Raw genomic sequence first — 12487 nt, 5'->3', positions numbered from 1 at the left:
GGAGGGGAGAAGGAGTAGCATGTAAATATTGTCTTAACTCACTGGGGATAGTGTGCAGTAATATCAAGCCCCATTGTTCCCCGAGCTGCAACAAATGTGATAGTTTCCACCAGATTGCCCCAATTCTACCTAACTATTTAATTTACATTAACAGCATATGAGCACCAGGTTTGTAAACTTAATAAGCGAATAACTGTTTATTGAACAAGCTGTTGTTAACCAGTGGTAAAAGAAAGAAATATGAACTGCTAATTTCTAACTCTATAACCTAAACTCTGCCCCTTCTTAAATCCCTATACACACACATACAAGATATGCAAAAACATGGATTTTAAGTGTGGGATAAAACAGTTCATTAACACCAATTTGGGGGTGCAGGATTTGATGGGTTGATTTTGATCGGTGTCTTCCAAATTCCTTTCAGTTCTTTGTTGATGACACGAGGTGGTCTTCCAGCACTTTCAGTCTTTAGTTCACTGGTTGAGCACTTGCCTTTTAATGTCTCAGACAGTGATTTTCCCCTTTGCCTCTTGACAGGGGTTTTCAGAGAGAGTGGAGGTTATAGAGATATGAGGAGAAAAAGCCAGCTAGCTATTATTGTTGAATTACTGGAATATTCCACACACAGTAGAAAGAGGTTTTAGGTCTTTTTCCTTTCAGGCTAGGAGCTATTCTGCTACACTGCTTCTTGCACAAAACCTGGTCAGAAGCCAAGTAAAATGTTGTTGCCAGGCAGCCTCCTTGGTCCAGGACTCCTTTCCGGCACTATCCTGTCTTTCATGCCACTCTCTGTTCAAGGACTGCAATATTGTCCACTGGAACAGGACGAGAGATCTATACATGTCTTTCAAATTGCAGCCAATGTAATTTTAATCCTCAGTCCAACAGAAAATAAAACAAGATATATTCCTTAGATAAAAACAAAAAAACTGCGGATGTTGGAAATCCAAAACAAAAACAAAAACAGAATTACCTGGAAAAACTCAGCAGGTCTGTCAGCATCGGCGGAGAAGAAAAGAGTTGACGTTTCGAGTCCTCATGACCCTTCGACAGAACTTGAGTTCGAGTCCAAGAAAGAGTTGAAATATAAGCTGGCTTTGACCAGCTTATATTTCAACTCTTTCTTGGACTCGAACTCAAGTTCTGTCGAAGGGTCATGAGGACTCGAAACGTCAACTCTTTTCTTCTCCGCCGATGCTGCCAGACCTGCTGAGTTTTTCCAGGTAATTCTGTTTTTGAAGATATATTCCTTACTTGCCTCCACCCTTAAAAGAGATGAAACACAATTTCAAAAATGCGTTCACCACAAGGTATGTGACACATGGACAGCAAAACATGAGATTTACTTTCATTCATCCTTCTTCCCCCTTATATACAACCTTATACAATCTTCAGCATTTCTTAACCCCTGTAACTTATTTTAGTACTTGACACACTGGACAATACATCCGCGATCACATTATCTTTGCTGGCGATATGAACAATCTTTACATTAAATGGTTGAAACAATGGACTCCATCTAAACAGTCTCATATTTTGAGCTTTAAACTTTTCAATGAGCACCAGCAGATTATGGTTATTATAGATTAGTTTTTCTTTGTTATTGTGCCAGACATCAACTTCAAAGTGTTGAAGAGACAGCAACAATGCTGGAGTTTATTTTTCTACTGTAGAGTACTTGATATTGATTTAATTTATTGGAAAAGTATTCCACCAGCTTCTTTATTCCTAATTGATCATCTTGTAATAGGACTGCATCTACCCCCAAGTCACTAGAATCAGTTGCCATTTTAAAAGGTTTGGTAAAGTCAGGGGCAGCAAACTGGTTCATTTATTAAGATTGCCTTCAGCTTTTCAAATGCTGCTTGGTATTCTGCTGACCATACCACTTCTGCCTGTTTCTTAACAAATTGGTGAGAGGTATAGCTGTTGTGCTGAAGTTAGGCACACACTTCCTATAAAACCCACACACTCCCAAAAATCTCAGAATTTCTCATTTAGTTTAAGGAATGGCAAATTCTATTAGAGAGCTCGCTTTTGCTGTTCTTGGCAACTCTTGCCCTTGTCCTATGATGTGACCTGGGTAAGTTACCCTTGCTTTTGCAAATTCGCTTTTGACCAGATTTATGACTAAGCCAGCCAACAGCAGTTGCTTGAACAGGTCCTCTAATTGCTTTACATGTTCTTCCCATGTGTTACTATATATTACGACATCATCTGGGTAAGCCACACAGTTAGGTACTTCACAACTTGATTCATAAGTCCCTGGAATGTAGCTGGGGCATTTTTAAACCCAAACTGCATGACTAGACATTGATACAACCCACTTGGTGTAAGAAAGGTGGATATTTCTTTAGCCCTTGATGTTAATGGCGCCAGTACCCCTTCAATAGATCAATTTTAGAAAGAAATGAGGCACTGCCATCCTTATTGATGCAATCTTCTAACCAAGGAATTGGGGACAAATCTGTCCTCATTACTGCATTCACTTTCCTGTAGTCTGTACAACATTTAGTGGATCCAGCCAGTTTAGGAACCAATACTGCCAGTGAACACCAGCCACTTTGGCTAAGTTCAATCAATTGATTGTCCAGCATATATTGGATCTCTGTTTCTAACTGAGCTTGTTTTTCTGGACTTGACGATAATGATGTTGTTTTATCGGCACTGAATCTCCTATGTCCACATCATATATGGCTAACTTGTATATCCAGGTGTATCCCTACAAATTCTCTTATACTTCCTAAGTAACCTTTATTAGCTCTTTCCTTGATCCTTCCTCTAAATATGAGAATACAGTGTCTCACTGTCCCAGTATTGTCGTATTGGCTAGTTGAATTATAGGAGGTTCGCTTTGTGCACTGTTTAGTTCTCCTACCTTGCCCTTACTGTCTCTGCCGTTCTCCAGTACTACTACCACCTGGAACACTTGCTCTGTCTTATCATCTTCTCTGCAATGATATTGCTTCCAACATGTTTATGTGACATAAACGTTTCTTCTCCCTATGCTCAGGAATATCTATCAGATAAGTCAATTTACTAACCCTCCTTAACTATCTTGTAGGGGCCACTGAATTTCGCTTTCAGGGGTTCACCCTGCAAAGGCAACAATACCAATATTTCGTCTCCTGCTTGGAATGTTCTAATTGTAGCATGTTTATCTGCCCATTCTTTCACTTTGGCTTGGGAAATTTTTAAGTGCTCCCGTGCTAATTTACATGCTCCTGTGAGTCTTTCTAGAAACATGGATACGTAATCCTACATGGAGGATTTGTCTTTCTGCTTTAGGAACTTTTCCTTAATCACTTTTAATGGACCTCTTATTTCACAACCATAGATCAATTCAATTGGACTAAATCCAATAGATTAATTTGGAGAATCTCTGGTAGCAAATAATAAAAACTCCAATCCTTTGGGTATTCATGGCAACGAGTCTTAATCATGGTTTTGAGAGTCTGATGGTATCTCTCTAAAGCTCCCTGTGTGTGTGGGTGATTTGCAGTAAAATTTAGTTGTTTGACACCAAATTGCGGATTATGTCCTGGAAAATTTTAGACATGAAGTTAGAACCTTAATCAGATTGTATTTTATTGGTAGGCTATAACGAGTGAAAAGCTGAGTTAACTTTTCCACTAACCTTAGCTGTAATTGTCCTTAAAGGAGTAGTTTCTGGAAATTGGGTTGTCATAACCATGATTGTAAGGATATGCTGATGTCCTGCTTTCGTTTTGGGTAATGGTCCTACACAATCTACTAATACCCGACTGAGTGGTTCTTCAAAAACTGGTATGGGTATTGAAGGTGTTGGTTTGATTACATGTTGAGTCTTACCTACTACCTCCCATGAATGACGTTTGCAAAATTACACTATGTCATTACAAAGTCTTTGCCAGGTAAATGCCTGTTTATCGATGCTTGGTTTTTCTGTATTCCTACATGCCCTGCCCTAGGGATTTCATGTGCAACTCGCAATACTCCTTACGATATTTGGGCAGTACTAACTGATGAACAACCATCCATTCCTCATCTGCAGGGGTGTCTCCACTTCCTTATCAGAACTCTGTTTTTAATGTAATAGCACTCTGGAACTCCTTCAGCCTCAGCTTCAGTGTTTAACTCTTGATCTGCTTCCCGAGTCTCAATGAATGAACACTTGCCATCACTTCCTTTGAATTATCCTGATCTTTAAAGAAAGTTTTGGCTACTCTAACATCTGCTTGTGGTATTACTTTGACATCTGGTGATGGACTTTGTTTAGCCATTGCTCTGGTCACCACTCAAGATGGAGAAATACCAGGAACTTGTTCTTGCAACTGCTCCGTCTCTTTAGCCTCTCTTGGACTTGCCGTAATTCTGGGCGAAGCTATAACCTTCACTCCTGCCAAATCATTCCCCAGCAAAAAATCAACTCCATCCATGGGTAATTTCTTAACCACTCCCACAACCACTAATCCAGACAACAAATCGCACCCCAACTGCACTTTGTACAACGGAATCGGGACATACTCTCCACTTAACCTATTTACCAATACTTTAGCTTTCATTGAATTCTTTGGAGGGAAAACTGGGTCTTTCTCCAGCAAAAGAGTTTGAGTAGCTCCTATATTAAGGGACACAGTTATGGGTTTAGATGCATCATTTGATGAAAAAGGGGTTATCTTTCCTTCAGACAAAAACCCTTTATATATCTCATCTACCTTATTCACTTCACCTGCATGCTCAGCAGTGTTTGCTTCCAGACCCTTAATTGTAGTTAAAGCTACAATTTGATCTGTGGCATTTTCATTTTGAGTTCCCCTTTCGGACTCACTCTTACAAACTCCAGTAAGCCCCATGGGCTTCCCTCGCCACTTCCAGCATTCTGAACGAATGTGTCCCACTTTATTATAATGGAAACACTTAGGCCTTCAGATTTCACCTCCACCCTCAGTACCTTCCTTCCTGATATGGGGAGGAGATCTCCAGGCATTCCCAGCTATCCATTCTTTACCCTAGCTACTTGCTTTCCTTTCACTCTCCCACTTTATCCTTTTCAAATTTATGGGGGTGATGGAAAAAAGATTTAGTTTTATGGATCAGTTCATAATCATCAGCCATTACTGCTGCTTGTCCAGCAGGTGCAACTCTTTGGTCTTCAATGTAGTTTCTTATTACAGAAGGTAGGGAGTTTTTAAATTCTTACAAGAGAACTTCATAGGTAGTTTAAACTCCTAATGCTCGTATCCACCTGTCAAAACTACTTTGCTTAATCCTTCCATCTACAAAATGACCTGTAATTTGGACAATTGGCTGGCCAGACCTTCTACTCTGTTCCCATCAAATATTTGAAAAAAATGTGAAAATAACACATTAAAACATTTGCACATTAATATCACATGACAATTTCAGGGAGTGAATGTAGGTATGGCACCTATCTTTTATCATTTTGGGCAGCATCTGATTCGTTGAAAGGTGTATGGGTTTACCCACAGATGTCTTGGAACCTTAACAGAATCAAGCAGCCAGTAATTCATTTCAGTTCTGTTCACAAGAAATATTAACAAGCTGATGTGGAATTGGACAAATTCCCTATTCACCTTTTCTTATTCTGCTAAATGGTGCTCCTTTGGTCTCTAATATCCATTGCTTCTCAATGAATCTCTATGCTATGAGCATGTCGAACCAACTCTTCAATTTTTCAATCTTTTCTTCCATCTCTTTAATTAGCAAGTAAAATCCCCAATGATAGTCCTTTCTAAGCACTCATTTGTGATGGATGTCTTAATTTGCGCTAAAACAAACTTTTGCTTTTATTTCAGTTACTTTTTGTTCAAGCCTGATGCTGGTCATGTTGACAAAACCAAGTAAACTTGATAGCAAGTTCTATGAATTATTAAGCTGAAGTACATTTGGCCCCTCAAGCCTGCGCCGCCATTTAGCAAGATCATGGCTGATCTGAAGGTAACCTCAACCCCACATTCCTGCCAGCCCCCGATATCACCCCCTTGTTAATCACAAATCTATCTAGCTCTGCCTTAAAAATATTCAGACTCTACTTCCACTGCCTTGTGAGGAAGAGTTCCAAAGACACTCAACCCTCAGAGAAAAAAATTCTCCTCGCCTCTGTCTTAAGTGAGCGACCCCTTATTTTTAAACAGTGACCCCTAGTTTTAGATTCTCCCACAAGGGGAAACATCCTCTCCGCATCCACCCTGCCAAGACCCCTCAGGATCTTAAAGGTTTAAATTAAGTCATCTCTTACACTTCTAAATTCCAGTGGATACAAGCCTAACCTGTCCAACCTTTCCTCATACGACAGCCGGCCCATTCTTGATATTAGTCTAGTAAACCTTCTCTGAACTGCCTCTGATGCATTTACATTTTTCTTTAAATAAAGAGACCAGTACTATCAACAATACTCCAGATGCACCCTCACCAATGCCCTGTACAACTGAAGTATAACCTCCCTACTTCTGTGACCAATTCCCCTCACAATAAATGATAATATTCAATTAGCTTTCCTAATTACCTGCTGTAACTACATAACCTTTTGTGATTCATTCATTAGGATACCCAGACCCATCTGAATCTCAGAGCTTTGCAATCTCTCACCATTTAGATAATAAGCTTTTTTATTCTTCCTGCCAAAAAGAATGATTTCACACTTTCTGACATTATACTCCCATTTGCCAGATCTTTGCTCACTTACTTAACCTATCCGTGTCACTTTGTAGCCCCCTTATGTCCTCCTCACAATTTACTTTCCTTTGAGTCATCAACAAATTTAGCAACCATTCCTTCGAGCCCTTCATTCATGATATTCATATAAATTGTAATAAGTTGAGGCCCCAGCACTGATCCATGTGGCACACCACATCCTGCCAACCAAAAAATGACCCATTTATGCCAACTCTCTTTCTGTTAGCCAGTCAATCTTCTATCCATGTCAGTATGTTACCCCCTACACCATGAGCTTTTATTTTCTGCAATGACCTTTGATGTGGCTGGCACTTCATTAAATGACTTCTGGAAATCTAAGTACAGTACATCCACCGGTTCCCCTTTATCCACAGCACATGACTGCTTCAAAGAATTCCAATAAATTGGTTCAGCATGATTTCCCTTTTACAGAACCACGTTGGCTCTGCCTGATTGCCTTGAATTTTTCTAAGTGCCCTGCTATAATATCTTTAATAATAGCTTCTAACATTTTCCTTATAACAGATGTTAGGTTAACTGGCCTATAGTTTCCTGCTTTTGGTCTCCCTTTTTGAATTATATTTGCTGTTTTCTAATTTAATGGAACCTTCCCGAATCTAGGGAACTTTGGAAAATTAAAACCAGTGCATCAACCATCTCACTAGCCACTTCTTTCAAGACCTGTCACCCTGTATTTTTGAGAATTTGTTTGCTGCCATTCCTGACTTAGCAAATGCCTTTTCATTTCACAGGTCTAAGGAAAAACAGATACTGAATCAAAGAAAGAAAGATGAGGATTACCAAACTCTTGGTTAATGACCTATGTTTTCAGTAGGGTATTTGAAAGAGGTGGAGTGACTTAGAAAAGGAATTGAGTCTCAGTAGCTGAAATCACATCTGCCAACAATCAGACTAAGGGGGCAGAAAATACAACCGGCTGGAATCAGGAATAGAGATTTTACAAAAGAGGTGTTTTAAGAGATGATAACGTTTACAAAAGTCAGGAAGGGCAAGAAAATGAAGGGAAATCAATGCTGGGATGGTGGGTGATGTGTGAGCAGGATTTGGTGCAGGATAGGCTATAGGCAGCAAAGCTCTGGGTAAGTTGGGGTTTGTTGGGCGATGGGAAGCCAGCAAGAAGGGCACTGGGAATAATTAAATCTGGAGGCGACAGAGCCACAAGTGAGAGTGGCAACAGCAGATTGTCTGTCTTCATCCATATCTCAGTCTATATTACTGGGATGGACTAGGCAAATCTTTGGGTAAAATATGATGTCATGAAAATATAATAATTCTCAATATTATTGTGATTTATTGTAAAAGTAGGTTAATAGTGGGGTTTGGATAGTTTCTGTGTGTGGGATTTAATTAAACTGGAGACAGTTGGTCTGGAGGTTTTGACTCATCAAAAGAAGTTAAGTTTGAAATGCTAAATACGTAAATATGGCTGAAGTTTTAGGATGTAAAGTGAGGAGAATTTGCATTTTTAGATAAATCAGGATAGTTTGAATTTCAGAGATGATAGGGTGTTACACCTAGCCAGAGAAACTAGGCCAAGCAGTGTGTTTATTCTTCCCAAAGGTTACTGATAATATTAGCACCATGCAATTATTTATATTGTGAGAAAAGTAAAGTTCCAAAGGCATGAAGGAACAATGAAATATGCATTCAAAGGGAGAAATATATATTAAGGGAAATGAGGCTGTGTGTCAGGGAAGGTGTTGTAAGATCTACTAGAAGTGTGAAAGGCCTCCAGTAGTTGTGCATTAAACTGTTTGTATAGAAACTAAAGCTGGGAAAAGCCACTTTGAATTCTACTGTCCATGGAATTGTGTTAACTGGCTGAAATCTATTTAAAATCTATTTTATTGTTTACTATTTCCTGAACAGGTGTGTAACTGGAAGCCAGATTAATTAGGGGTTTTAGCAGTTATTATAGTCGTAATTTGTTGACGTATGTATGTGTTTGAAATCTTTTGTTAATAAACATTTAATTTAGTTTCCTAAAAAATCTCAAGTCTTGGTGGACTTGTGACTACTGATTTAAGGGCACGCATCTCAAAATAAATACAAATTGCAAAACCATTGTGACCGCATGATCAAATTTCCCTCATGGATTTGACCCACCTGGCACACATCGTCTGCCGTGTCATAACAATGGGTTGAATGGGAGGTCGAGGTCGCAATCAAATTTGATACAGTGGCTGGTAAGTTGGTGGCAAGGGCATGCTTTGTCCTGCAAGTTGAAGAAAGTAGCTTCATTCTCCTCATTGTTTAGATCGGAGGAAATTGGTACATAACCAAAGATGCACAGTAGTTGATAGGTCAAGTAAGGTAATAGACAGATAAAGCTGGGTGTCAAGCATCCCTGTGGAAGATAATCCTCTTTTCTGTGAATGATATATTCATGAATAACGTGGGTGAGAAATAGCAAAAGGATTTTGGGAGACTCAGGTGATAATGGTATGGGGTGGAAGCCGTTGTTAGGGATGGTGTGTCTATTTTTGGATATGTAAGAACGTAACCATACAAGATCAGCCCCACCCATCTCTACAATGGAGGTGAGATGTTTGAGAAATACCATGTGATAAGCTACCAAGTGAAGTATAATGAACCACAGTCACGCAATGTCTGCCACTCAAACTTGTGCATTTTGAGGATCAAAACATTTTTTTTTCTCCTACAACCTTCAGAGTTTTAAAACCTAAGCTTCTTAATAATTCCTGATTTACCTTATTCTTTTCAACTTTAATAGTGACCATCATTGGAGGTAGCAACAAATTTCATAACCATAATATTTATTGGGTAGAATCTTCTGTTTGGTGTGCAGGGGTGGGCCCCGCACGCCAGCATGTAAAATGACGCGTGGTGACGTCAAGCGTGCGTCCTGATGTCACTGCATGTCATTCTGATCTTCCATTTGGCGGGCACACACCAGAGTCAGCTACACACCAACCGCACTGTCAAAGGCCTGTTAAAACCATTATTAAACTAATTAACCCTATTGAGAAAGCTGCCCATTCAACCGTAAGGCATTTTTCATGAAACCTCATCCATTGGTGGGATGAGGTTTCAAGAGAGTTTCATTAATTAAATAAATTTCTTAAACAAAATTCATGAACATGTCTCAGCTTATGTGACACTGTCACGTTAGGGACATGACTGAATATTGTTTTTTTTAATTGCAAGTTTAACACTGAAGTTAATCTCCCTGAGGCAGCTCTGTGCCTCACAGAGATTTCTGCGCTCTTTGGCGGGCGTGCCCCAATTCTCCCTCCTCCCCCCGCCTGCACAGGTAGTGCTGAGCACTTCCGGGTGCGCATCATGCTGAGCGGGCCTTAATTGGCCTGCCCACGCAAAATGGTGGCACGCAGCCATTCATTTGCGGCGATCAGCTCCGTTCCCAACCAGCCAACCTGACAGAGAAAATTCTCCCCATTTACTCTGATCGAATAACAAGTACTGTCAAACATAAACAGCATGGAATAACAGGATTTGAGGTGGATTTACCACACTAAGATATAATCACAGATAATTTTGATTTGTCCTCCTAATTGTAAAAGCCAACAATATGTTTCTGGTATGTATGGGCATTCTCCAGATCGTTGTATTAACATTATGTAAGCAGTGTGCTGCGACGTAGACTCATGTAAGCACTTTTTTCAAGTTATATATGTGAATATCTGCACGTACCCCACAGTATAAATGGGTTTGAGATTGTGGTCCCAAAAGTAATGAGAGGGTGAAATGTTTGATACCTGCCGAGGGTCAGGATGTTGGGGCAGAATGTGGTTTCACCAACATTTCATCCAGTTTAGGAAGTCTAACAAAATGTGTTATGGGTAGCAACATGGATAAGACTTCCAATTGGGCCTCCTATGAAATTCCATTCTTTACTAGTTCCTCAGTGGAACTAGTGAAGTCCCAGAACTGCACAATGAGGGGATTGATTGCATTCTTTATTGAGCCTTTGATATAAACAGTGGTGTGCTTCTATTGGGCTGAATGGCTTTTTTTGTGCTGTAAATGCTTTGTAATAATGGCAGCAGATAGAGGAGGGGGCTTTTTGAAATTCTTAAGCCCTTAAGTGTCTTCTTCATGATATAAGAGCCAGTCGAGTTTTTTTCATTATTGTTGTCTTTGATTCAGACCCAACCTAACTATAATAATGGCACTATTTTTAAAATTTGAGCAGAGGTTAGTGCCTTTCCACTCCACTCAACTTACACTGGCTCAGTGACAACCTTAGAATTTCAGAGACACTATTATTTATTTTGGACTTGATAGAAGAAGAAAATGCTTGCTAATATCATGTGATAGCCACTTTTAGTATCTATAACACTTCGATTTTATGTAGAAATTGAATGCTCAGGAAGAAAAAGGGTAAATTTTGTCAGTCTCCACATGTTACAGTTTTATTTGTTAATTGCAGATCGGTTACAGGGAGAAGGCGGAAGAATGGGATTGAGAAACTTATCAGCCATGATTGAATGGTGGAGCAGACTCGATGGGCCGAATGGCCTAATTTCTGCCCCTATGTCTTATGGTTCTTCCAATTCACAGTACCCCTAATTTTACAGTCCTGAAAATGAATACAAAATTCCTCATTTTCTTGTCTTGAGCATTTTTGTGAAGTTTTTATTTCTTCTTGGTCATAATTAAGGGGGCTGCTTAGATCAGTTGGCTAGGTAGCTAGTGTGTGGTTCAGAATAATGCCAACAATGCAGGGTTCAGTCCCTGCTCTGGCTTACCTCCTCGTCCTGCCCTGTGGTAAAATCACAGCAAAAGCTGTGGTTTGGTAACTCTAGGCAAAATCCTTGATTATCCAAGAGAGGAAGTCAGAAATTGAGGTGTGATACAAAGCTAGCCACAGCTGTAAAGTGGGAGTATGAAAGTTTGCCTGACCAGGTTCATAACTATAATGTGACATTTGATTAAAAAGTTGTCAAGTGTTTTTTCTATATTTCATGACAGAATATTGCCCAAGGGTGTTGAACTTGCATAACGAATGAAGACCATGCTTATTTAGGGACAAGTTAACATTTTAACAAGTTCTGGGAATAAAAGCTTACAGCCAGGGTAGCTTGGGGAAATGATTTTAAAACTAGCTATAAAAAAATTAAGAACGATCTTCGATAACTGTCTGATTTTTTTTCAAAGTTTTTATATACAATGGCAATTTATTTTAGTCACTACATTTTACCATCTTTACAATAGTTATCACTGACAAAAAAGTGACAAGTTTTCAATAGATTTGCATCACTAGCACGTCAATACGATGTGAATCACTTTTCCAATTAGCTCCTTATATTTGTCACAGATACATGTAAATGTGTTAAAATTTCTGCCCGTACTTTCCTTTAGATATGGGTTTATTACCTTTGAAACCCAGGAAGATGCTCAAAAGATCTTACAGGAGGTAAGAACCAATCATTTTCATTTTGCAAAAATCGTGTATGTTAAAAGTGCTGTCTTTGTTTAATTGTTCTCCAAGTTCCAGTTCCATCCTAATAATAATTTCCCTAAGAGGAAACAGGAGTCTTTCTTTAAACATATTTCGAAGGTATGTATCAAACGATGAAGTGTTTCTTTTGTATATAACTTTATCTCTGTATTATGTATGGAATGTACCCCATTGTTCACCTAGTTTTTCCCTTCCCTAATCAAGCACTACTGAAGCCAACTGTGCCTATATTGGGACTAAAGGGATAAATAAAGGAAAAAAACAAAAAGAAAATGTATGCGTGAAGGCTGAAGTACTAAATGAATACTTTGCATCTGCCTTCACCAAGGAAGGAAGAAGATGGTG

The 12487-nt window shown here is 39.3% G+C and overlaps 1 protein-coding gene across 1 annotated transcript in view; it reads left to right on the top strand.

The window, feature by feature from the left end:
* The window catches only part of LOC121284701 (protein boule-like), a 154410-nt gene that overhangs the window by 28815 nt on the left and 113108 nt on the right, over window positions 1-12487 (top strand). The window contains exon 4 of the mRNA XM_041200257.1: window positions 12043-12097. Within this exon, the coding sequence (XP_041056191.1) occupies window positions 12043-12097 (55 nt within the window). The remainder of the gene's footprint in view (window positions 1-12042; window positions 12098-12487) is intronic.

The sequence above is a fragment of the Carcharodon carcharias genome, chromosome 12 (genome assembly GCF_017639515.1).
Source record: "Carcharodon carcharias isolate sCarCar2 chromosome 12, sCarCar2.pri, whole genome shotgun sequence".
Taxonomy (NCBI): domain Eukaryota; kingdom Metazoa; phylum Chordata; class Chondrichthyes; order Lamniformes; family Lamnidae; genus Carcharodon; species Carcharodon carcharias.
Note: the sequence above shows the minus strand (reverse complement) of the source record. Positions and strands in the feature narration are given on the sequence as shown.